At 42.4% G+C, this 26,068-nt stretch overlaps 2 protein-coding genes across 3 annotated transcripts; one reads left to right on the plus strand and one right to left on the minus strand.

The window, feature by feature from the left end:
• Positions 1-743: 743 nt before the first annotated feature.
• On the minus strand, positions 744-11,833 carry iqcc (IQ motif containing C). Its single transcript, XM_033044828.1, has 5 exons — positions 11,794-11,833; positions 8,672-8,815; positions 3,907-4,297; positions 3,210-3,331; positions 744-2,079 (listed from the first exon to the last, which is right to left on the minus strand). Exons 1-5 carry the CDS (start codon positions 11,827-11,829, stop codon positions 2,038-2,040), a joined length of 735 nt encoding a protein of 244 aa, XP_032900719.1. The 5' UTR covers positions 11,830-11,833; the 3' UTR covers positions 744-2,037.
• Positions 11,834-11,929: 96 nt separating this feature from the next.
• zbtb8os (zinc finger and BTB domain containing 8 opposite strand) lies at positions 11,930-23,755 on the plus strand. Of its 2 annotated transcripts, none has more exons than XM_033044829.1 (7): positions 11,930-12,045; positions 14,871-14,895; positions 17,397-17,518; positions 19,580-19,662; positions 20,831-20,883; positions 21,512-21,548; positions 21,664-23,755. In XM_033044829.1, exons 1-7 carry the CDS (start codon positions 11,964-11,966, stop codon positions 21,748-21,750), a joined length of 489 nt encoding a protein of 162 aa, XP_032900720.1. In that variant the 5' UTR covers positions 11,930-11,963; the 3' UTR covers positions 21,751-23,755. The 2 variants fall into 2 exon arrangements, with proteins under 2 accessions (XP_032900720.1, XP_032900721.1); XM_033044830.1 differs by having other exon boundaries at positions 11,932-12,012.
• The last annotated feature ends 2,313 nt before the right edge of the window (positions 23,756-26,068 follow it).

Below are 26,068 nucleotides of genomic sequence, written 5' to 3' on the forward strand. Positions count from 1 at the left end.
CGAGATATCCAATCAAATCAGATATAATGTTACTGGGCCTGTAAAGCTGCAGCAAATAAGAATTAAATTGTTCCGCTGTCGGTACATCTGGCAATTAAACACTCTTGACTCGACTCGACGTCAATGGGCATCAACCAAGAGAGGCAACCCTGGACGTTTGTACTTTGGCTTTCAGCCTAATATTACACGAGTGGCATTGGTTTCTTATTGTCACGTGTAACGAGACATGGGGAAATGCTTTGTTTACGCACTATCCAGTCAAATCACAAGTACAATCAAGCTATTCACAAGTACAACATGGTGAAAAATACCAGAGTGCAGAATATAGTGTTATAGCATTATAGTTACAGAGAAAGTGTAGATACAAAAAGTACAAGGTCTGCAGTGAGGTAGGTTGGAAGATTGGGACGACCGCCACGGTTATGGGAGGGTGTTCAGTAGTCTAACAGCCGTGTTCCTGTATCTGTTCCTGAATCTGGTGGTACATGCTTTCAAGCTTTTGTATCTTCTGCACTAATCATTTTGCAGCCTGCACAGACTAGCTTATAAGACCAATGCCATGAGATGAAATATTTTGATGGTGCTTTTGGCAATGCAATAGTGATCAAAATGTTATTACCAATCTCAACTGAGGTTTGACAACTGGGAACACTGAAATTCTTTATTATTTTTAAAAGAATTGTGCTTGAATGGAGATCGAGATTATTGCTGCTCATAAAACGTGCAGGTGAGTGATGCAAACAGAAGAAAGAAAATCACTTTACATTTAATGTAAAAATATACTTTAACAAATTTTTCTCATGGATAAATCGCGCGCAGTGGGAAGGTTGTGTAACAGAGTAGTGGTACAGGAAATATACAAAATAACAACATCTGATACCGTTCAACAGTATTCTAAAAAAAACACCCAGACAATTTATTTTGATTTATGGTCCTTATTTAAGGACTTGCCTAAGAACAGCTCATTCCAGGCTTATACTCAGGGTTCTGCTTCTTAAAGTGTGGAGAACTAAGTACAACAGGCACTTGATCCTTTTATTTCCTTTGGGAAATATCTCGTTTCTATTCCATGCAGTCACCCCAGCAAGCAATCAGAACCTGACTAAAGAAATCCAGGCACATATTTTGTAGAAAAATCTCTGCTAAATTCAGTATTTTTTGTAAAGGCATACTGGCACCTCTAAAAAGTTAAAAATCTAGATTGTCAAGATTTTAGAATTTTTAATATTACAAAAAGATTACTAAAGTTTAAAAAATTAAATGTATTAATTAAATTAGTCAGCCAGGCCCTTAAAAAACAGCTTATGGAATGGCGATCCAGCATTGACACCAACAGCAAGGAATGAGATGCGTACTGTAACCTTTGTTGCATACAAAAAAAATACTGAGTAAGTTCATCCCACCACTAACAACCCCTCCACCCCCCCCCCCCCCCCCTCCACCTCCTTCTCAATTAGTGTTATTGAGCTTGATAATCCACATCTAGTCTGAGCAAGATACAAGTCTTAGAAATACAGAGGCAACATCTTAACCTTTGGTAGGTATGTCCTCTGTAAAATAAACCATGCTAACTGAGGGCAGTCCACACAAACCGATGAATGGTGGAGCTGGAGCTCTATGTAGATGGATGAATGCCAAGATCAGTGATAGGTGCTCTAGTCCAAACCAGCTACAAAACAACTGGCATATTAGATTAAAGGGAAGATAATTTTCTAAAGTGTTGAATTATGGCTGGGAGTTTAACAGGATTAGTAAAGATCCATGATCATGAAACAGACTACTATAACGCAGGAACGGTACAAAATAGCACCATGCCTTCCTTCAAAGGTGCATTAAGGATAATAGCATTCATTAAACCTTTCCTTTTGCGGTACAGGCTTCCAGCAAGCACTGTGCTACAGGGTTCATCGCAGGCAAGTCTGTTCCACACCGTCACTAGTGTCATCGCTTGTTCATTTTTGATTTAACAGCAAGAAGTGGTTTATGTTCAACTTTGTTTCTTACAGTTCTTGCGGTGCTTCCAAATCTGAAACCATATCATGGTTCTGGAGCTCCCAGCCTTTGCTTCAGTATCAGATACTGGGAAGGAAAATAAGGTCAAGTGATTTGGTTTTCAAACAAAACTATTTTAAATTAACCAGCACCTCTAAATTAGCAGCATTATTGCAAAATAGGGTAACCAAACAAAATGGTATAGTCGAGACACAAGAAACTAGATGCTGGAATCTTCATCAGAACAAAAAGTCCTGGAGGAACCTAGTGAGTCAGGCAGCATCTGTGGAGGCAATGGACAGAAGGATGTTGTTTCTGTCCCGAATCATCATATTTCAGTATTGTCCATCTCTAAGGAACAATTGAGAAAGAGTTGGTAAGAGATCTAGTGAAGGTGCTGTTCTTTGGCAGTTTAGACCCAGCACTGACAATATATTTCCAAGTCAGGTTGCTGTGGCACTTGGTGGCATTCCCATGTAAATGCTGTCCTTGCAGTAAAGAGTAGGTGTATGGAAGAGAGGTTGGATTAGCCTAAACGGGTTTGTAATTGGTACATAGTGCACTCATGTTGCACTGATGTGGAAGGGATGGATGGGGATCGCGTAAGCTGCTTTGCCTTGATGGTGTCAGATGTCTTGAGTGTGCTTTTAGCTGTAGAAGGCAAGTAGAGAACATCCTATCAGACTCCTAACTTGTGTCTCACTGCCACGAAGAGGTGATTCACTCACATCCCATGCAGCCTCTGACCATCCAGCTGAGCTGCTGGTCAGGACTTAGAGCTGCTTATGTCTTTAAATGGCAAATGGCATGGTATATTCCCTCTGACATAGGGGGCCACCGGGCCCATCAAGTCTATGCTGGCTCACAGAGCAACGCTATCCCACAATCAATGTTTTCCTGCAGTCTCTCCTCCCCATATTTCTATCAAAATCTCCCTGACGCTATCATTCATCTGTACACTCAGGGCAATTTATTTCAGGGCCAGTTAACTTGCAAAACTGCACGTTTTTGAGATGTGGGAGAAAGAGCTTGTTCGATATACCCACCATCTGCTCAGGTTCCTATTAAAATGTTCCCCTCTTACCGTAAACCTATGTCCCCTGGTTCTTGGTTCCCCTACTCTATTTCATTGCTAGATACATTGTCCGAAGCTCATTCAGGATCGGTTTCAAATACCAACCTACCAACTCTCAATCTTGCATCAATTTATGACTTACTTTTTTACGGCTGGCAATGGCTTGTTGCAGCCACAGGAGTTCCATCGCAAGGTTGCTTCTGTAGTTCTGAAGATCCTCATATGCTGTGGGCATCTCTTTCCTTTGCAATTTATACAGAGGTTCTGTGGAATCAAATGTCAACATTCCCCAGAATCAATCTTTTCTGAACCTTATTCTTATACCAATCACCAACAATTTTTAAAGTTAGTTAGGGACAGTGGTTTGATCATATTTTAAAATATACTCTCATTTTTGAAAGGTAAGGCACAAAAGTTAAAATGACTTTATAGCAGAATAGATCCTTAGAACTTTTGATCTAATATAAATAAGAATGTATTAGAAACATTTGATCACCTATCTGCAGAATTGTTTTCTTTTCCTGTCACCTCAGCAAAATATCCAACTTCCCCCTTAGTAGTTTCAAAATTTGGAATCTTAATTCCTGAAGCATAAAAACTACCCTTAATCTGAAGAAGGGTCTCAACCCGAAACGTCACCTATTCCTTTTCTCCAGAGATGCAGTCTGACCCACTCCAGCTTTTTGCATCTGTCTTCAGTTTAAACCAAAGTATCTGCAGTTCCTCCCTGCACAAAACTATTCCAAGTATTTGCAACCTTGGTGCAAACAATTAACATTGCAAAACATTTTATAAAGACATTGGTCTATTAATTTAACAAAGTCTTATCATTAGCGTACCATTCTTTGCATCTTGCATTTTACTTGCGACGCCATCAGCAGATGCATGCTCCCGTATTGTGCCACCACATGCTGACAGTACTGTGGTGCAGCTCTCAAGGACTTTCCTCTCAGCACCATCTGCACAGGATGCTTCCTCTGTCTCAAACAGTGCACTCACACCTTCGGTCTGTGCTGCCTCCCAGTGTGAACTGGTGTCTGTACTCAGAGCGCTGGCAACAAGCTGCATGGGAGCACTTTGTCCGCTGGTGGAATTCCTGCCATCACAAGAATCTTTTACTGGTTCATCATTCTCGATCAGCGAACAGTCAGCACTTTTATCAGCTTCAGGACAGAGTGCTGGAGATGTTTGGGTTTTAGATAATTTGTGCACATTGTCCATTCCTGCAATCTGACAAAGATGAAAACAAATGCTGTCATAATAAATTTTCAAACACCAGTCAGTAGAAAAAGCTGGGGAGTTGCCATTTCTTCAAATAAGGAATTTTAGATCTAGCTCATGCAAGAAATATGACAAGCTGTTAAATTACTGCCCTGATCACATGTACAATGGTGGTTTCATTAGCTGCAGCATAGTGTGTGGCAATATTAATATTCAATCTGATAATTGCTCAATGGTATCAAATCAAAATCGGTGCAGTGCTTCCTAGAATCAATGAATGATAGAATGGCTGAAAGGAGGCCATTTTGCCCATCATGTCCTTGCTAGCTCTCTACAGACGTAACTCACTATTCCACTCCCTGGTCCTTTCTCAGTTGCCTTCCATTCTTTACTCCACTATAAAATCATCCATGTCCCTCTCGGAGGCCATAATGGGGTCTGCCTCCACCAATTTTTTTTCTCTATAAAAAACACAAAGTTCTGGAGGAACTCAGCAGGTCAGGCAGCATTTGTGCAGGCAATGGATAGGGGATGTTTTGGGCCAGGACACTTCTTCAGATGGATTAGAATTGGGGAGATAAAGCTGGAAAAGAGAGGTGGGGGTGAGACAAAGCCTGGGAAGTGATAGGTGGATACAGGTGAGGGGAGATGGATGTAATTGGCAGATGGGTGGAGTACGAAAGGTTAGAAGTGAAAGGAGACACAAGGGTATTATATAAGGAGAGTGAAACCCCGTAAAGCCAAGGGTAGGAATATGGGCGGAAGGGGAAAGTCGGGGGGCTGATAAATGGAACACGGGGATGGGAGATGAGCTTACATATTCATAAGTGATAGGGGCAGAATTAGGCCATTCGGCCCATGAAGTCAACTCCACCATTGAATCATGGCTGATCTATCTCCTAACCCCATTCTCCTGCCTTCTCCCCATAACCCCTGATACCCGTACTAATCAAGAATCTATCTATCCCTGCTTTAAAAATATCAATTAATTTGGCCTCCACAGCCTTCTGTGGCAATGAATTCCACAGATTCACCTCCTTCTGATTGAAGAAATTCCTCCTCATCTCCTTCCTAAAGGAAAGTCCTTTAAATCTGAGGCTGTGGCCCTCCCTCATCCTTCTAAACTCCAACAAGTACAGGCCCAAAGCCGTCAAAAGCTCATCATATGTTAATCCAATCATCCCTGGGATTCCTTACGGTTGAGGGGAAAGGAGCAGGAGTCAAGAATGTTTAATTGTCTAATGTATGGACAACAGATGAACGAAACTGTTACTTGCAACATCTCCACTGGCCTGTAAATGCAATATACACAGATAATATAAAATCTATTTTTTTAATTCAATAAATCAATAAATGTAATTCAAGAGCAAAAACAGAAGCTCTTGGTGGGACCTAAGAGTCCACAGAGTAGTGTCTGGGGGTCTAGATGGTGGAAGGCATGTGTGCAAAGGACAGAGAGCGGGGGGAGGAGTATTATTCCAAATTGGAAATATTCTTTATTCTATGTTGCCTCTCCTCATTCTTCCTATGAAAATGTATCACCTCACCTTTCACCACGTTAAACTTTATCAGTCTGTTCCACTAGTCTGCAGCAACCCATCACTGTGCTCTTTGCAGTCCACCACACAGCCCAGTTTTGTCCCTCCCCAGTTGCTGCACCAGGGTGCATTTTATCCAGCACTCTCTGCTTCGCAGACAACATTCCTGTAAGACCCAATCAATCTCCACCTCAGAGTGGTATGAATGGATTTCCAGTTAATGCATTGGTTGCAGCATCTCACAGGCTGAGAGCTGCCCATCCCCCACCCTGCGTGGGACAGTCAGCACCACACTACACTGATTAACCCAGGAGCTTGGGAAGGATATTGTCCAGCCTCCGGCTACAATAGAACTGTTAAAAGGTACTCAATAATACAAGACTTTAATAGAAATACCGCTCACAGTAGCCATGTTGAGACATCTACTATGTTACCAACATTATTTGAACAATTGGGGAGATAAAGATATTAGTGTGTCGGTTTCAATGGGAAGAGCAAATGAAATTCATGAAGCAGTTATGTTAGGGCAGGATAGTAAAGTAGCAATCAGATGAGGTAGAATTAAAACATTTGAAGGAGACAAAGCAAAGGTGGACAATTTGCAGCAAAGGAACCAAACATGTAGGAAATTCAAGGTGAAATTAGAGTTACTGTTTTAAATGTTAGAAGTAAAGTTAGGAATTTAAAGCCGGTTCTGACAGCAAGGACAGCATGTGCAGCAATTAGAAATTCTTGTGATGGAGATGAGGTCAGCAGCTAAACAGGTGCAAACGGTTAAAGAGGGAATAAGCAGTCTTAAAAGGAACCACATCAAGATGGTGATGGAGGCATCTTGACATGTATTCAGCAAGTAGGATTCACAATAGGGAATAGGTTTCCAGAGCGGCACACTTAACAGGATGACAGATGACTTGAATGAGGTCATTGGCCATCCTTACAAATGAGAAAGGGAGTACCTTTTAAATAAGGTTGCTGCAGGAAGCAGCCAAATAGAGTTGAAGCTAAGTCACGTGGTAAAATGTGTTATCCAGTCAGGTGCAAAGATAAATCAGATTTAGGCAAAAGTACTTCTTTGGTTTTAAAGGAGATTGTTCTCAAGAGGAAAAGATTGGTATTGATGTTGGCTAAAAGAAACATAAGCTGTTCTCACAACAGTGAAGGTCAGTGAAGAAAGCTATAGTTAATGGCTATGATAATACTTGCAGATCTTTTCTAGCAGGGTATGATGTCAGACAGTCTTTGAAAGAAAAGATGCATTAATATAGCGACCTTCATAACCTCTGCACGTCCCAAAGAATATAACAGTTGTAAACCAAGGAGCAGTGTAGCCAATTTATGCACATCACGTTTGATAAAGAACAAAGTGATAAATAACCTGCAACTGGTAGGAATGACAATGGTTAAAGAGTAAGTGCAGCCCAAGATACTGAGATCTTTTCATCCACATCAGTGGATTGACCAGGAGTCGGAACATGCCCAGGACATGGATCGATTTACTTTATTGATGTTCTTTCCTTTACACTATTCACCGAGGTTCATAGGAACATAAGAAATAGAAACAGGAGGTGGTTATGTGGTCCTTTCAGCCAACTCTACCATTGGCCAGGGGTTTAGTTTAGTTTAGAGATACAGCGCGGAAACAGGCTCTTCGGCCCACCGAGTCCACACCGACCAGCAATCCCCGCACATTAACACTATCCTACGCCCACTAGGGACAATTTTTACATTTACCAAGCCAATTAACCTAAAAACCTGTACGTCTTTGGAGTGTGGGAGGAAACCGAAGATCTCGAGGAAAACCCACGCAGGTCATGGGGAGAACGTACAAACTCCGTACAGACAGCACCCGTAGTCAGGATCGAACCCGGGTCTCCGGCGTTCCATTCGCTGTAAGGCAGCAACTCTACCGCTGCGCCACCGTGACCGCCCTTCCCTGCATACTCCAGCTGGAATGTCACCAATGTTCTGGAGATCTGTGGTAAAATCTTCAATCCTCTATTCCAAACTACTTGTAATAAAGGCCAGATTGCCGTCTGCCTTCTCAATTGCTTGCTGTAACCCTACAAGCTTCCACAGATTCACGCAGAGAGGCATCCAAACCTCTCTGGTCACCAACATTAATAATTAGGCCTTCATTTCATCTTGCCAAAGGAATAGCCTCACACGTTCTCCCATCATATTCCATCTACCAAGTTGTTGTTCACTTGTTTAACTTCTTTAAGTCCTTTTGCTAAGTTGGGACGTAATGTTGACACATGACATAGGTTTGGCTGCACTTGTTCAGATTGCAGCTCTATAGGAGGGATGTTGTATCACTGGAGAGAGTGCAGAGGGGATTCACCAGGATGCTGCCTGGATTGGTGAAGAATTTCATCAGAATTTGTGATAAACCACTTGTCATTTTGAAGTTTTCTGAATTTCACATATGGTTATTTCCAAGTAGATGTTGGGAAATAGATGTCTAATAATTTGCACATGCATTATTTTGTGGTTAAACTGAAGATCTGTGTACATTTATCACTAGAAAGACCATCTTCCTGTAAATCAATTGACTGAATTCACTCAGGTTAATTACTTTCAGATAAGGGATAGGATTCAGAATTTGTTTGTAGAAAGGCAATATAGCTCGAGTATTTGCATCTCTGGAGAGGTTTCCAAAATGAAGAAAATGATTGCAGTTGTTTCTTGAAATCGGCATTAGGCTACACCTACATTAGGCAGCAAGCAATGTCAGCATTCCAAAATCTTCCAGATGTTCTGATTAACACTTTACGTTCGGTAGAAACTAAACTAAACAAAAGTTTAGTTAATGTGCAAGGTTTAGATACAAATACACGTTACATACCTGATTCCTAAATTTGGGTCTAGGCAACACTTTCCCATCCCATTCCAAATTGTCCAATCCTCCTTCAATTTCTTTCACAATGCTCTCATAATCTTGACGCAAACTTCGGAACTTTTTTCTTATCAAATAACCTCTACCATAAGCCTACAAAAAGGACAAAAATGCTTATGAAATTACTGTATATAACACATTTCTTACACTATAAGCAGCACTCCTAGTGTAAATGAATCCATGTCCCTGTTAGTTTGTCAGAATACAGACAGTCCCGCTGCAACACGAGTTTTCATAACACAAATTTGATATCATGAACTTAAGAGCTTTCATAACACAAATTTGATATCGGGAACTAAAGAGCTACTTAAAAGTTACTTTGGAAATTAGCAAGCAGATAAAAAAGGAAAACAAAGTTTTGTGGGGAAAAAAATATTTCCATGTTACCTCTCCGCAGCAATCAGACATCATAAGAACAGCTTAAGAATACAGTCTGCCAGTTTGACCAATTGGCCATTGAAGTTGACAAGCAATTGCCTCTATGGACACTTATGCAACAATATTCTATTAAATAATGCAACATACAGTTTTTAGTACTTTTCGCTTGTAGTGACAAATGTAAACTAAGTTAAAGCTATTGAAAAGACTGTTACATTTGAACATCCTTCAGGGGGAAAAAGCACTGTTAGTGTGAGTCTCAAACTCTCTAGCCCCTAACCCCCTTTTCCCCACTGACACAATGTAATTTTCTATAACACAAAGTTTCTTTGAATGCATCTATCAAGTTATGGCAGAACTACCTGTACTGTTATCTGCTCCATTTGAAATAACTATCTGTTCCGCCGACTCCCCCTGACATCAGTCTGAAGAAGGGTCTCGACCCGAAACGTCATTCCTTCTCTCCAGAGATGCTGTCTGACCCGCTGACTTACTCCAGCATTTTGTGTCAACCTTCCATTTTAAATAACATTCAAATTTGTTAACCAACACTGCATGTCACAATACCAATAGATGGAATTAACTGAAGTGTTAACAGTAATTCAATAACTATTGACTTTACAAAATCAAAATCATCTTCTTTATTACTCAACTCCCCAAATAGTTGCTCATCAGGCCTCCAAATGAAACACATTTTTTTTGTATTTAACATATTTTTTTAAATATTGGAAGGCCATGCGCAGATGGCTAAAAATCACAAAATACCCAATGAAATTTAATCGTGGTAATACATGTAATTTTTTTGCATTAACATGCAAATTATTTCATTCAATAGGATGCTCAGTGATTGTTCAAATCTTAACGGCACTAAAACAATTTTGAAAGCACACCACACTTATCATGCAAATACAGGTTTTGCTCAGTTAAGGAGTTACACAAGGGAAACTCCGAGGCTTCAGTGTGGACTTGGATATTATAGTGCTCTGGCCTCCCAGAGAAGCAATCTTTCAAACATGTCATAAGTTCATAAGTTGTAGGAGCAGAATTAGGCCATTCGGCCCATCAAGTATGTTCCACCATTCAATCATGGCTGATCTATCTTTCCCTTCTCCCCATAACACAGCCTTCCGTGGCAATGAATTCCACAGATTCATCACGATCTGGCTATAGAAATTCCTTGTCATCTCCTTGCTAAAGGAAGGTCCTTTTATTCTGAGGCTTTGGCCTCTGGTCCCTGACTCTCCAACTAGTGGAACCATCCTCTCCACATCCACTCCTCTCTGCCTGTACCAAATGGACATGAAAAGCCCCAGTGAGCAGCAGGTTCATTCTCTGGGCAGCCAAAGGAGGTTCGATGTCACCACTGCAGTTTTCTAGCCCTGGAATGAACATCTCCGGTGTCCTTTCTGCAGTGTTTCAATTTAGTTTACCATATTTACCGCTCAAGGGATTTTCTCCCTGGGAGGAAATCAAATATAGCAAACTGCTGAAGGAACTCAAGAGGGCCAAAGAAAATGAACAATTATTTTAGCTGGTGTTTGTAGCAATATTCTAGAATTTCTAGCCACTGTCCAATTTAATTTACTGCCTCCACTTGGACCCCTCTGTTCTGAGTTTCTCATGTAGCTTAATGAAATTGCAAAGAACAGCTACAATCTTCCAGATTGAATCTCAAATCCAACAGGTCAAAGCCACTAATTTTGTTTTCAGAAATACGGTGATAATTGTTCAGCTGAGGTTCTGCAAATGCATTGTCTGAAAGGGTGCTGGAAACCAATTCAATTTTGGGTTTCAGAAAGTACAAATAATTGGTAACAAAAACTGCAGGCTCGAGGAAAAGAGCCAGAGGAAAGGGACACGCTTAATTATTTTACAAAAAGCCAACACAGGTTCAACAAGCCATAAGTGTGTTAGAGAATCAGGGCTATTATTTCACCTCTCTTGAGTTTCCATTCGGTTTGACGTTTGGTAACCTTTTTAAACCAGCACTCTGATGCAATTTGATGAAAGCAAAAATCAATGGCTCAGGCAGCAATACTTTAGTCCTTATTAGCAGAACATGTTTCATTCTGAGTAGGAAGGAACAGCAGATGCTGGTTTACACTGAAGATAGACACAAAGTGCTGGAGTAACAGGCAGCATCTCTGGAGAGAAGGAATGTGTGTGGTTTTGTGTCAAGACCCTTCTTCAGCATCTGCAGTTCCTTCTTACACATTTTGTCTGCGAAATCTCCTTAAGGTATGCCTACTTTGAAGAAGTTCTCCTCCTCCCTCCGACAAATCTGAAGAAGGGTCTCAACCCGAAACATCCCCCACTCCTTCCGTCCACAGATGCTGCCTCTCCTGCAGTAAATTCAGGAATTTGGTGTCTATCTTTGGTGTAAACCACATCTGTACTTCCTTCCTACACAATAACAAGCATATCCTTGATAAGGATTGTAAAATAGTTATTTGAGATTTAGTGATAAGATCATTCGGTGTAGACACTAAATGCTGGAGTAACTCAGGCAGCATCTGAGGAGAGAAGGAATGGGTGACGTTTCGGGTCGAGACCCTTCTTCAGACCGATTTACATTTGGTGATTTTAGTATTATGGTAGTGGGTGTGTTGTCACTGATTGGTTTGTTCTGTAAATATTATTTTAGTAATACTTGACTACATTGAATTAATTAATTGATTAATAACAAAGCTGACCTGCAGACGACAGATTCCGCGCAGCCCCGCCGCCATTTTAAACGGTATCTAAGGAAGTGACGCCGGAGGAGCCAGTGCACCAATGGCTGCAGCAGTGCTGGGTGACTGACGGGGGCTGTACCTAATGGAGGGCGGGTCGGTGGGCGGGACATCCGCCCAGCCCCGCAGACATGGACGACAGGGAGTACAGCCTGACGGCCAAGCAGCGCGCCGTCAAACACAAGTACCCGCCCGTCACCAAGAAGTACGAGTGTGAGTGGGGCGGGCATGGCATGGTATAGCGGGTGGTGCTCGGGGCCGGGATCCCGCCTGGTCTCCCCGATGAGGCGCGGGGCCTGTGTCCGTCCCCAGGGTCGGGCCGTTGCCGGGGCGACGGCGGGGCCTAGTCGGTGTGTGGGCACAAGCCTACAGGAAAGAAGCCAATTGAAGAAGGGTCTCGACCCGAAACGTCATCCATTCCTTCTCTCCACAGATGCTGCCAGTCCCGCTGAGTTACTCCAGCTTTTTGTGTCTACCTTCTTGAGCGAAATGTTTACAGATACAGCGCAGAAACAAGCCCTTCGGCAAACCGAGTCTTGGTTTCTTGGTCCTCCAAAATATTCCAAATGGAATTTAAACTGGAGCTGGTGAAGGGAGGGCTTAAGCCAGAAAGGGTTATTGGGACCGGCCATCCCTGTCCACTAGCACTATCCTGAACGCACTAGGGACAATTTACAATTTTTACCCAAGCCAATCAACCTACAAACCTACACCTCTTTGGGATGTGGGTGGAAAGCGGATCACCCAGAGGGAACCCACGCGGTCACAGGAAGAACGTGCGAACTCCACACAGACCGTACCCGTAGTCAGGGTTGAGCCTATGTCTCTGGCGCAGTGTGAGGCAGCAACTCTACCCGCTGCGCCACCGTGATTTGGACTTAAAGACGAGGTGCTAAGTAAAAGGTCAGCCATGATCCTACTGAAGAGTGGAAGGGGCACAAGGGCTTTACAAACATGAGGCTATTTTATAAGCGCAATAAAAATCAAGTAGCACAGGAAGAGAACACTGTCATCTCACTGAAGGTGATCACCATGTAAGGAAGGTGGTACACTCCACTTCATCACTAGTGGGAGTAGATGCTCTCCATTTATTTTGGCTAAACCCATAGTGGTTTTAAATGCTTCCGCCACCATCACCTTGTCCTATGGTCATAAAATTCTCATCGCCAGAGATGTTATGTCTCTTCTGCATGCTCTTCAGTGCCTTTGCATCGTTCATAAAACGTGTGGCCCAGAACTGGGCAATGGTTGAGCCACCGTTGTGTAAATGTTCATTATATCTTCCTGAATCTTGCACCAATGCCTCTACGTATATTTTGACCATTTTAAGCTTCCCTTCAATAGTTGCATGTATGTCCTCACACATTTATCGATAGGAACTGTAGATGCTGTTTTTTACACCGAAGACAGACACAAAATGCTAAACTAAGCAGGACTGACAGCATCTGTGGAGAGATCTCGCCCCAGAGATACTGCCTGTCCCACTGAGTTAATCCAGCATTTTGTGTCTTTACGCACACTTATTTTATTTTTATTTTTATTTTTATTTAACCTTTATTTAACCAGGAGAAGTCTCATTGAGATTAAAAATCTCTTTTACAAGAGAGTCCTGGCCAAGACAGGCAGCAACACAGTTCCACAGTTACAGACAATAATTTAAAAACAACAGAGAACATATAAATAGAGTCACAGTCAGAACATCATCAAACAAAGCATGTACAGACAGAAGAGCCCGCTTCAACATCATTAAGAAGGGATTTAAATCTGTTTATAGAAACCAGCTCCTGTTATGCTTGTACTTTTTTAGAATTGTGCCACCCTCACATTCTTAATATTAAAACATAGTGCATAGCTTTCCTCAAGAATAGTTTTGGGAATTCTGCAATCAGCATTATAACCAAATGATCAGTTTTGAATCTGTTGATTAACGGATATACTGTATATTGACCCTAGTGCATTCTCTGCCACAGAAGGCAGTGGAGGCCAATTCACTGGATGTATTCAAGAGAGAGTTGGATAGAGCTCTTAGGGCTAACAGAATCAAGGGATATGGTACTGATTCTGGAATGATCAGCCATGATCATATTGAATGGCGGTGCCGGTTCGAAGGGTCGAATGGCCTACTCCTGCACCTATTTTCTATATCTCTGTTATTGTGTTTTTTAAATCGCCTCAGATTTTTTTTAAATGTTTGTAAATTAATCGCCTATTCCACTATCCAGTAAGATAATGGCTGATATTTTACTTAGTACAGGTACCTATTTTCTTTATTAACAACATATCGTTCAATTTGGTTACTATCTATAAATCTGTATTGAATATATTCAGTGACTGAACAGTGCAGTAGGGCTGTGAAATCCAATAGGTCATACCCTCTGTGTGAAGAATTTATCCCCATGTGTGACTCCGACCCCCTCTGTTGTAGACACCCCAACCAGGAAAAAACTTTACATCCACCCCTTCAACGAAATTACTGCTCATTCAGTTCAAGAGCCAAATTGTCTTACAATGTCTGTCATTAAGATTTCAGTTAAACTTGAGCATGGACAATGCATTCCTACCCATAGTTGGGTCAATCAGTGCTTATAACATTTGTGAAAAAGAGAAATTCAAAGGTAATTGGTTTTGTGGTGAACTTTTATCTTCCCTGGAAAAGCAGAAGTGACTCAAATTGCAAACTTATGGTTTAATACCCCAGACAATGGAAATACTTTGTGTCTGCTAATGCTTCTGTGAAGTGCCATGAAATATTTCTGCTTTGTTGACGTTGTTGAAAAATAATGAGGTAGACAGCATTCTCGATCCCCGATACTTGGTGTGACTTTGGGCAGGAAAGTGCAATCTCTGCTTTGGACAAAATGATATAAATTGATATAATGTGGAGCAATTAACAAAATCAGTAATTGAACAGGTTCCTGTTTTGGTGCTAAGGGATAAAACAGTCCACAGTATATATTTTGCAGTGATATTTTTAGGCGTTTCATGACTGATAACTTAATGACATTGATATTGAGTTTTCAATTCTGTTTTCTCTTTAGATTTGGATCACACTGCTGATGTTCAGTAAGTTCTCAAAATGTCTATTGTAAAGTGGACTGAAAGAGGTGCTAACATATCTCAAATGTTTTAGCAGAGAGGAGTTTATATACTACTAGACCAAGTATTGGGGGAGGGGGAGGGGCAGTGAGGGAGGGGAGTAGAGAGGGTGGAAGTGAGGGTCGATAGGGAGGGGGCATCTACCTCCTCCACCCCTCCCCATCTCCCTCCTACACCCTGCCCCCCCCCCATCGCCCAATACCACCCCCCTCCCCACCCCATTTCCCTCACCTCCTCCCCTCACTCCCATTCCCTGCCCCAGGACCTACCCGGGTGGTAGAGCAGCTCCAGGGCCTGGTTCTCATATGCGGCCCGGCCCTGGCTGTAGACTCCAGCCGTCAGCTCGGCTGCCGCCTGGGCTGCAGTCCAGGCCCTGACTTCATCTCCGGGCTTGTCCTGACACCGGACCCAGGCTCGCCCTTGGTTCCAGCAGCGGCTCCGGTCACGGCCCCATCCCAAGCCCCGAGCTCGGCTCTCACTGCAGCTCGAGCACCAGGCTCGGCTCCAGCCAGGGCCCGCGGCACCACCCTCGCCATCGGGCGCCAGCAGCCGCCGCCACGCGAGCGCTGGAGTGCCCCTCCCTCCCAGAGTGTCCCGTCCTGCCTTGCGAGTACATTGTGACGTCACTTGGGGGTTTTTTCCGAAAAGTGTGAATTTTCGGGCTTTAAAAACTTTAAACAATTAAAAACTCCAGAAATATAGGTGGGAATGCGACGGGAAGATGTTTATTGCCTTGACGGGAAAAATGTGAGTAGAATGTGCAAAATGGGAAGGCTGTGGCCTAGCGTTTGGAAGAAAATAGGAATTAACCAGAATTCTCACACACACACACACACACACCCTCAAACACACACACACACACCCTCAAACACACACACACACACACACACTCCCCACACACACACACACACTCCCCCCCCCCACACAAACACACCCCTCCACACACACACACTGCGACACACCCACACTCCACACACACACACACAATCAAAGATGAAGAGTTTTAGTATTATAGAGATGTAATGAATGAATTATAGAATTAAAGCTTGCATTCATTTCAAAATGTTTCATTGATGTTGTATCATCTTTCTATCTGTCCAGTGTAGAACATGTTGAAACCTGTGTGCCTTTTGAATAATCAACTAAGCAACTAACGTGTCACTTCACGACCAAGGCTTACTTATTAAAATTTCTACTGGTCATTAGCACATAAATAATCCTCCATATCACTAAGATCTCACTTAGGCAAGTAAAGTATTTCATGCTTTTCCGATTGAGTTCCAAACATTGACCTTCTTCCAATTAGAATCTGGCTGGCAAACTTGGACCATATATAGAAAAAATATTTTGAACGATATTAATACCAAACTGCTTGCAGCTGTTACTTGTTGAATGAGTTTAGATACACCACACAAGCAGATTGGATGACATTAATGTGCTTTAAATTTTTAATGTGGAGTTTAATGTATTGTGACAATATTTAAAGTTTAAAGTTCCACAAAAGTTTACCAATTTGATACCAGGAATAGTCAAATTGAGAGGATGGCTCAATACTCTTGAGATGTTAGAGGAATGAGACTCGTACTAATTGAACCATGCACAATTCTTAAGCAGCTTGTGATGGATAGATGTGAAATTGGCTATTTCATGGGGTGGGGTGTCAGTAGACAAGGGTCACCTTACAAACTAAGGGACCAATCATTTAGCAGTGGAATGAAAAAGGATTTCTGCATCCAAAAGGCTGTGGAGGCTGAGTCACTGAGTATGCTTAAGGCAGTCATTGATATATCTTTGGATGTCAAGAGAGAGTGCAGCAAAGAGGTACTGAAGCAAAAGATCAATAATAATCTATTAAAATGCAAAGCTATCAAAATGGACCCAATATTCCTGTTCCTGGGTATGTCAAAGGTATGGTAGGGAAATCTGAAAATTATGTGAAATGTGATCATGTTACCAATGCTTTAAAGGTACTTTATTGTCACATGAAGCGAGCTGCAGTGAAATTCATTTTTGCATACAGTTCAGTACAAGTATTACTATACATAAGCTCAACTTAGATACCATACAAGTGTATAGAAATAGTACAAATCAGTATACAAGAGTCACAATTAGTGCCTGTTTCAAGTGCAAATAATGAGCTGGTACATGAACTGTTAGAAATGGCCACAACCTTTAAAATATGTTAAAATTTGAATTTGAGAGCTCTTCACAACCAAGCCATTTGATGAAAGCTAGCTTCTATTGTTTCCTCTGTAAATCTCATTCCAGTAAAGCCCAGCACATCCTCAGACATGGGGTGCAAAACTGCTCACAATATTCCAAATGTGGCCCCTCCAGTGATTTATAAAGCCTCAGCTTAATGCATATTTGTGGCGAAGAGAATGTGTAAACTATACTTGCTGCATATTACTTGGCAAGAGAATGAACTCTCAGTTCAAGGCCCTGAACTGTGCCCCTTTGTTTTCCAGGTTGCACTCATGGGGTGATACAGTTGAAGAGGCTTTTGAACAGGTTGTAATGGCCATGTTTGGCTATATGACAGACATAGAAACCGTGCAGCCCTTAACAACACTTGAAGTGAAGGCTGAAGGTTGTCTTACCTCTGTAGTAAATACATTATGGTTGATTTAATTGTATTTATAGATTTTCAACCAACTATGACCGTTTCTGTTATCCTCTATGTGAGCGTCCTTGTGTGGCAGGGTCATTTGTTAATCAGCTGCTTCGGGTACATGTGCTTGGTTTTGTGAGCATCAAGTCGTGTGATACTGGAAGGCTGCAGGGCATCAGTTTAAAATGTTTGTGCTGTTCTATGTGACTGCGTGCTCTACATTTTTCTTTGCCAGTTACCAGACTCCATTCAGGACAGCCAACTGTCCACCACAACTACCTCATGTCTCCTAGCATCCGGCCAATATTGGATAAACTTTGCCAGCTTACCCGAGATCTCATGGGCTACCTTGTGGAACCTTGTCAAAGGCCTTGCTAATGTTCATGTAGACTGCACTGACCTCAACAATATGTTTAGGTGCCTCTTCAAACAAAAATCCATCAAATTCAGGGGACAACATTTACCCTGGACATGGCCATGCTGATTATCCCCGATCAATTAGGGACAGAAGACACTGCTGGAATAGAGAGAAGGCTGTAATTTGAAGATAGACACAAAAAGCTGGAGTAACTCAGCGGGACAGCAGCATCTCTGGAGAGAAGGAATGTGTGACGTTTTGTATCGAGACCCTTCCTCAGACTGTAACTTGCTTTGCGGAGGGGTTTGTCCTCCAGAATGCATGAGTTTTGTAAGTTCAGTTTATTTTATTGTCAAATGTACCGAGGTACAGTGAAAAACTTGTTGTGCTGACGCAAGTTAAACGTTCATTGTTCCGCTTCGGTGTATATGAAAATAAAATACTCGTGACACGCTACTACATACAAACTGCATTTTCCAGCCCGTTGCTGAAAGAAACCCAACTGTAATTGTGGAAAATGGTTTAAGTGCATAGCTTCAAACTTTAGTTTTTGCTGTCTTATGTGTGCTGTGAAACTATTGCTGATTTACCTGTCCTGCAGGATGTAAACCTGCAAAAGCAAAACATTCCATGCACTTCATAAGTTCGTAAATGATAGCAGAATTAAGCCATTCGGCGCTTCAAGACTACTCCGCCATTCAATCATGGCTGATCTATTTCTCCTTCCTAACCCCATTCTCCTGCCTTCTCCCCACAACCCCTGACACCCGTACTAATCAAGAATCTATCTATCTCTGCCTTAAAAATATCCATTGACTTGGCCTCCACAACCTTCTGTGGCAATGAATTCCACAGATTTACCACCCACTGACTAAAGAAATTCCTCCTCATCTTGCTAAAGGAACATCCTTTAATTCTGAGGCTGTGAGCCCTGGTCTCAGACTCTCCCACTAGTGGATACAGCCTCTCCACATCCACTCTATCCAGGCCTTTCACTATTCGGTAAGTTTCAATGCGACCCCCCTCCCCCTCATCTCTCCTCATCCCCCAGCCCTCCCTCCTCCACCCTCCCTCTTAAATCCCTAGAGAGGGAGGGGGGGGGGGGGTAGAGAGGGAGGAGTGTATAGAGGGAGGGGGGTTGATAGAGGGGGAGGGGGTAGAGAGGGAGAAGGAGGGGGGTACAGTGGGAGGGGGGCAGAGAGGGAGGGAGGGAGGGGGGTAGAGGGAGAGAGAGAGGGAGGGGGGTAGAGAGAGGGAGGGGGTAGAGAGAGAGAGGGAGGGGGGTACAGTGGGAGGGGGGCAGAGAGGGAGGGAGAGGGGTAGACGGAGAGGGAGGGGGTAGAGAGAGAGAGGGAGGGGGGTACAGTGGGAGGGGGGCAGAGAGGGAGGGGTGTAGACAGAGAGGGAGGGGGTAGAGGGAGAGGGAGGGGGGTAGAGAGAGAGAGGGAGGGGGGTAGAGAGAGAGCAGGGTTGAGAGGGTGGGAGTGAGGGTAGATAGGGAGGGGGCATCGCCCTCCTCCACCCCTCCCCATCGCCCTCCCCATCTCCCTCCTCCATCTCTCAGGTGATGCTGATCACCAGAAGGTGCTATATGCTGTTGCTCAGTCAGTTGCAGGAATACTTGCATGATTAATATAAGACAGTAATTCTACCCTAACTCTAATATTTCTGTTTTCTTTTAGGACATGACATGTTATCTCTACTCTATAATTTCATGGCTGAATGGCTGTATCAGTTCAGTGCAGAACTGTTTTTTATTCCAAGGGTCAGTGACTGTTTTAAAATAAGTTGTGCATGAACTAATATAGTAGTAACATGAAATGAATTGTTTGTGCTACCATAGCTATGTTGCAGAAAATCTGAACCAGCCCTCTGCAAGGTGTTACGAATTTTAAGCAGTCCTGCAAATTTATACATTCCTACTTTAAATGTACATGAAATAAGTCCAGTGAAGGGTTTGAGAACTTTTGAATCATAGATTAAGCTCGCAGAGAAAGTGGAAACCTATTTAGCTCAGAGCGGATTATTTTATTGACAACAGTGTACCATTCGATGAGATCGGGTAGGTGCAGAGCATATGAATTAATTAACCAGAGAATAACCCAATCATCTCCATTTTGAGTGCAAAACAATATTCTATAACCAAAAACACACTTTTTGAAAGAAATCAATACTTTTATCAAAACTTATTTTAAGTTGAGACAAGTTTCCTGCGAACAAAGATAGTCATACTAGTATGAAGGGCCCCTCTGGAATAGTGAAAGGCCTGGATAGAGTGGATGTGGAGAGGATGTTTCCACTAGTGGGAGAGTCTAGGACTAGAGGTCATAGCCTCAGAATGAAAGGACTTTCTTTTAGGAAGGAGATGAGGAGGAATTTCTTTAGTCAATGGGTGGTGAATCTGTAGAATTCTTTGCCACTGAAGGATGTGGAGGCCAAGTCAATGGATATTTTTAAGGCAAAGGTGGATAGATTCTTGATTAGTACGGGTGTCAGAGGTTATGTGGAGAAGGCAGGAGAATGGGGTGAGGAGGGAGAGATAGATCAGCCATGATTGAATGGCGGAGTAGACGATGGGCCGAATGGATTGATTCTGCTCCTATCACTTTTGACCCTATGACCTCTTTTATTCCCCCCCCCCCCCCCTTCTTGAAAGCTTCAAGTGTGAGTAATCTCAATCTTGAACCTGTATCTTATCACACAAAAATACCTGGATACAAGGAACTGCAGATGCTGGTTTACAAAACAAAGGCATAAAGTGCTGGAGTAATTTGGCAGTATCTCTGGAGAACATAGATCAACAGTGTTTCTGGTTGGGGCCCTTCTATACATGTTTGGATGGGATGACCCAGTTAAAGTGAACCCATTTGTTGTCATTAGAAAGTTTACTAATTGCCGTTGCTGTTGTAAACGTTCCTTTGTTTCTCTTTTAGGAGATGAAAGTGATTTACTTGGACAGAATTAATTATACAATTCGATCAATAGGGTAAGCCTGTACTTTCACAGAACAGTGGGAATACCAACCAAGTCTAGAGAATTAGTAATCTTTGGGTCCAGTGGCATTATTATTTTTGACTTTGCACTTTTATGTTTTATATATATAATATCATAGTCACAAAATGTTGGAGTAATTCAGCAGGACAGGCAGCATCTCTAGATAGAAGGAACGGGTTCGGGTTGAGACCCTTCCTACTGTCTATTTACTCATCCCCATTACATTTTCATAAATAGGGATGAAATCTAATGGGTGAATTGAATGATAATTTGGGAGAGGTTTCAGAGGTTTTTTTTGTACTGTGGTGATTTTGAAGTTGTGGAAATTGACAATGAATGCCTGTGGGTTTGTGTGCAAATTATTATTCCCTTTGGTGATGAGAATAAGTGTATATTTATTGCAAGTTATTCTGATGCATCCACTGAACTGAGTGAGATCCATTTGCTAGGTACATTTGTTCAATGAAAATATGACCTTGTATCCTGTCTCTAACACTTAAGCCCACTTTCAATAAGCATTTTAGTGGAAAGGGAAGTTTGTGCAAAATTATTGTCTGGTGTCTCATATTTATATTTTTAAATGTACTCTGAAATGTACCAATTTTTTTTCTCCTCATAAGGTGGGGTGAAGAATTTGATATAGCCAAACATCCACAGGTAAGGGGTGAAGTTGGAATTGTTAGTCGCCTTCCCTTGTGGCTTTAGAAATTGCCATGTTCAAAGCCCAGAATCATACCCAGCAATTATTTTGTTGTCTTGTTTACACTTACAGGGCACTGAAGTGAAAGCCATCACATACTCAGCTATGCAGATTCACGAGGATGAATCTCCTCACATTTTTGTCATTATAGATATTTGATTTTTGATTTCTGTTTGCACTAATCTAAACTATGTACAAAGTATATCTTTTTAATGATTGTTGGTGATGGTACCTCTAAAAGTTGAAAGCGACATTGGTGTACAGCAGTGTGCCAGTGTGAACGGTTCGAGGTGTACCCACACCTTGTTTTGTACACTAAAAGCACTGAGTATTTTGGCATTGGTAATAATGTGTCAAAGTGTGCTAAATAATTGCTAAGAAAATGGTCTTTAATATATTAAAATATATTCCTATACTGAACTGGATAAAGAAATCTGAATGTTTACAAGCCAGCGTAACAGATGATTGGAACGATGAGGTGGTAAATTAGAAATGAGTGTGCTGTGCTGTAGGGTATGTCCCCATCTACTTGGAATCATTCTCATTTAGTAGATTGATCTACCATGGATGATGTACCTTTGAATTTCACATTTCTTTTACCAAATTCTCGCCCTTCTGGAACATTTCTTTTGTCTTTGGAAAAGGTTACTCGTCCACATGTTGTGGCGATCACTGGGGATTAGGGCCACTCCTTGGGTCATCTCCCTCGGCCCTTGAGGGACAGGGACGATTGTCTGCCCATGGGGTTTCCCGCTAGCTGCTCCAAGGCCGTTCTGTGTGTTTGCCATGATTCATTAAACGACTTCTGAACCTGCTTGGCTTCTGGCCTTTTCCTGACCTCGTCCAGGCCTCTACAATGTTCAGCGCACATTGTGGTTACCAAAGATCTTTGGTGGTTACTGGTGACGTTTTTCAGTACTGGAGAAATTGTTTTTTGGGGTATTATTTTTTAATATGTATATATCAGACATGAAACCTCTTGGAAGTGAAATATACCTGACAGATGAATGTGAACACAGCAAGCTGACCTTGTCACACATGCTGTAGATGGAGTGGTCTACCTGTTGAATGATGTAGTGGCTCTATGAATTAATGATATTGAGGATTTAGGATAAAATGTGAATAACAATCATGTGTACAGGAGGGAGGGAAACCATGAAGCCAACACTGAAAGCTCCCCACTGGTAATGCACACTGATCTTTTACTCTACAAATAAATTATTTGGAAAATTGAGAGAGTTTGCTGGAAATCTGAAATAACAGAAAGCAGTCAGTATAGGATTACTTCCCCATCATCAACTGCTCCCGTTTCCATTTCTTCCAGGCATCTAAGATCATAAAGAACAGACAATGTTTGAACAATGCCAGTCTGAAGATGGGTCCCGACCCAAAATGTCATCTGCCCTCTGTTATAGCACAGACATTGTGGGCTGAAGGGCCTGTTCCTGTACTGTATGGTTCTATAAAATGCCTTGTTTATTGGCTTGGCTGGAACCAGCAAAGTTTTTTATTGGCATGCATGGTCTTGTAGCTCCATATCCATGCAAAGCAAACTTCTTCCCATCTGTAAATTATTCCCGGTGAAATCCACGTTTGAGGGGAATATCAAAAGTATCTTAAATGCATGTTGTTTTCCCCATGAGCCAAGCCCAAAGCACTGGAGGAACTCAGCGGGTCAGGCAGCATCTGTGAAGGGAATGGACAAATGACATTGTGGGTCGAGACTCTTCTCCAGACTTGTCCTTTCACTCCACAGATGCTGCCTGACCTGCTGAGCTCCTCCTGCATTTTTATTTGTTCCAGATTCCAACATTTGCAGTTTTGTGTCTCTCTGCTTTCCTCCTGCCTTGATCATGCGAGGGCATTGATGCCAATACTCGACCCAATCCCAGTAAACAACCAATATCATCAAGGAACCACACCACCTATCTGCAGCCTCCAGCTTCCAAGCGATTTAAATCTCTCGTTTTCACAACAGTTATTTTCTGCTTCAGGGGAACTTCTGCTTTTGGTCGTGGCTTCAGCTTCACCTACACACTGTAAAGACTGGACTTTTACAGTCAGATGTATCTTGATTGTGAATTATTTGAAGTATTCTTAATTTTTACTCTGATCAAGTTTTTAAGTACAATAAAGTTATCACAATATGTCTTTGTTTCATAAACTATTGTGAACATACTGTGTCTGGTTTGTCACACTTGCCAATATTAACATAACGGGCGGCACGGTGGCGCAGCGGTAGAGTTGCTGCATTACAGCACCAGGGACCCGGGTTTGATCCTGACTACGGGTGCTGTCTGTACGTTCTCCCCGTGACCTGCGTGGGTTTTCTCCGGGATCTACGGTTTCCTCCCACATTCCAAAGACGTGCAGGTTTGTAAGTTAATTGGCTTGGTATAAATGTAAATTGTCCCTAGTGTGTAAGATTGTGTAAGTGTGCAGGGATCGCTGGTCGGCATGGCTTCTGTGGGCTGAAGGGCCTGTCTCCGCACTGGATCTCTAAAAACTAAAAATATACTTGTGTTTTCCATTTAACAGATTACCTTACAGGGGACTGAGATAACTGTAGGAAAATAGTTTTACCATGAATGGAAGCTTTCTGATGCTTTTACCCTGCACACTGGGTGTATCTCCACACTCATTCCCTCAAAGAATGCTGCAGCACTCCCTCCACTGGTGTTGAGTATCAGAGGTCTAGCCAAGTCCATTAGTATGGAAACCAATCCACAGACCAGCTACTTTTGATGAGTCCCTTGCAGTTCCACAGTGAAATGTGTTCAATTGTAATTTGTAACAGGAATGGAACAATGAAACGGGCTCCTGTACCTTCTTTCCGATGGTAGCAGCGAGATGAGAGCGTGGCCAGGGTGGTGTGGGTCTCTGATGATGCTGGCTGCCTCCTGTAGATCCCTTCGATGGTGGGGGGGTCAGTACCTGTGACGGACCGGGCAGTGTGTGGCGGGGGTGGGGGGGGGGGGGGTCAGTACCTGTGACGGACCGGGCAGTGTCCACCACTCTGTGGTCTCCTTCGTTCCTGAGCATTTTCTGCATATTATTGAATGAAAGAAAATGTGCTGCCATATTGAACCAGATACAAGGCATATTTATCATATATGTATCACAATTCTCTCCAAACTTTCATTTTGTTAATTTTACTGCAGTAACAAAAATTAAATTGTAAATAAGATGTACTTCCATTGCCTGCCTGCAGGTGGAAGTAACAAACAGCTTCTCCATTAAGTGTGTAGACACAGACTACAGATGCTGGAAACTGGAGCAAAACAAAATTGCTGGAGGAACTCAGCGGGTCAAGCAGCATCTGTGGAGATAGAGTAATAGTTGACATTTTGGGTCAACAGCTTGTATCAGGTCCTGTTCTGGTACAGTGATTGTCGGGACATCATTAATGAATTTATTCAGCTCCTTAAATGGCACAGCGATTACAACAACAATACTAGCATTAGCCATGGTTGCTACATTGGAAATTATTAATAAATTGTTTTGTATTTTTGCACTGCACAATAGCCTGAATTGATACAGAAAGTGACCTTGATGCACAATCAAAGTGTTGACAGCAAGCTAAAGATAAGAGGAATGGCTATTGAACAAACCTGGTCAATCAGGATAACTTTTAAAGAAAATTGCGAATGGCGGGGTCTCTGAGCTCGAGACACAAGCAGCAGAAATGATGGCGAATGATGGCGGTGAGAGAACCGGAGGCACATTCAGGGGCAGTTTCCTCCCAGCTGTTATATGATACGATAGAACTTTATTTATCCCAGGAGGGAAATTAGTCTGCCAACCAGTCATAAAACACAAGAAGATACAAGATACTGTCCACACACAGCCAACTGTTCACACATCCAACCTGTGTCGTGAAGCCATTGGCCTGCACATTGCACTGGCCAGGATTAGAATAATTTCTAATTTAGCTATGGACAGAGAAAGTGTAAGCATCCACTTATTTCTTGCTGGAATGATGTCAGATTCCATTTCTGTGGAAGAGAGAGAGGAACATTGGTTGGAATTTGTGGAGCAATTTCTTCATTAATCAGGTCTTCAGTTTCATAGAATCATGCAGTGTGGAAACAGGCCCTTTAGGCCCAACATGTCCCATCTACACTAGTCCCCCACCTGCCTGTGTTTGACCCACGTCTCTCTAACCCTGTCCTAACCATGTTCCTGCCTAAACGTCTCTTAAATGTTGTGATAGTCTCTGCCTCAACTACTGTACCTCATCTGGCAGCTCATTCCATACACCTCATGTACAGTCATCATGAAAGTACGATGATATTTCCAAATGTTATCCCAGTCACAAGCCTCAAGCAATCAACCGTCCAAAGTCACTTAAAGAGAAGAGATTGCCCATGCACGAGTTTCATGTCATCTCCAAAGTGTGGAAGCTGCAGAGGTTTCAGAGTTAATTCAAACTCTGCAGCTGTTTATATGGTAACCAGGTGTCTGGGTGACACATATG

The sequence above is a fragment of the Amblyraja radiata genome, chromosome 27, assembly GCF_010909765.2.
Source record: "Amblyraja radiata isolate CabotCenter1 chromosome 27, sAmbRad1.1.pri, whole genome shotgun sequence".
NCBI classification, from domain to species: domain Eukaryota; kingdom Metazoa; phylum Chordata; class Chondrichthyes; order Rajiformes; family Rajidae; genus Amblyraja; species Amblyraja radiata.

What these genes read in the sequence shown, in the direction of transcription:
- iqcc (XM_033044828.1), bottom strand. Translation starts at nt 11,829, where the DNA reads ATGGCGGCGGGGCTGCGCGGAATCTGTCGTCTGCAG. An exon ending in GACCCAAATTTAGGAATCAG is followed by an intron (nt 4,298 to 8,671) that starts GTATGTAACGTG and finishes CATCTTTGTCAG; the next exon opens with ATTGCAGGAATGGACAATGT. An exon ending in AATGCAAGATGCAAAGAATG is followed by an intron (nt 3,332 to 3,906) that starts GTACGCTAATGA and finishes TTGATTCCACAG; the next exon opens with AACCTCTGTATAAATTGCAA.
- zbtb8os (XM_033044829.1), top strand. Translation starts at nt 11,964, where the DNA reads ATGGACGACAGGGAGTACAGCCTGACGGCCAAGCAGCGCGCCGTCAAA. An exon ending in CGTCACCAAGAAGTACGAGT is followed by an intron (nt 12,046 to 14,870) that starts GTGAGTGGGGCG and finishes TTTTCTCTTTAG; the next exon opens with ATTTGGATCACACTGCTGAT. An exon ending in ACTTGAAGTGAAGGCTGAAG is followed by an intron (nt 17,519 to 19,579) that starts GTTGTCTTACCT and finishes GTTTTCTTTTAG; the next exon opens with GACATGACATGTTATCTCTA.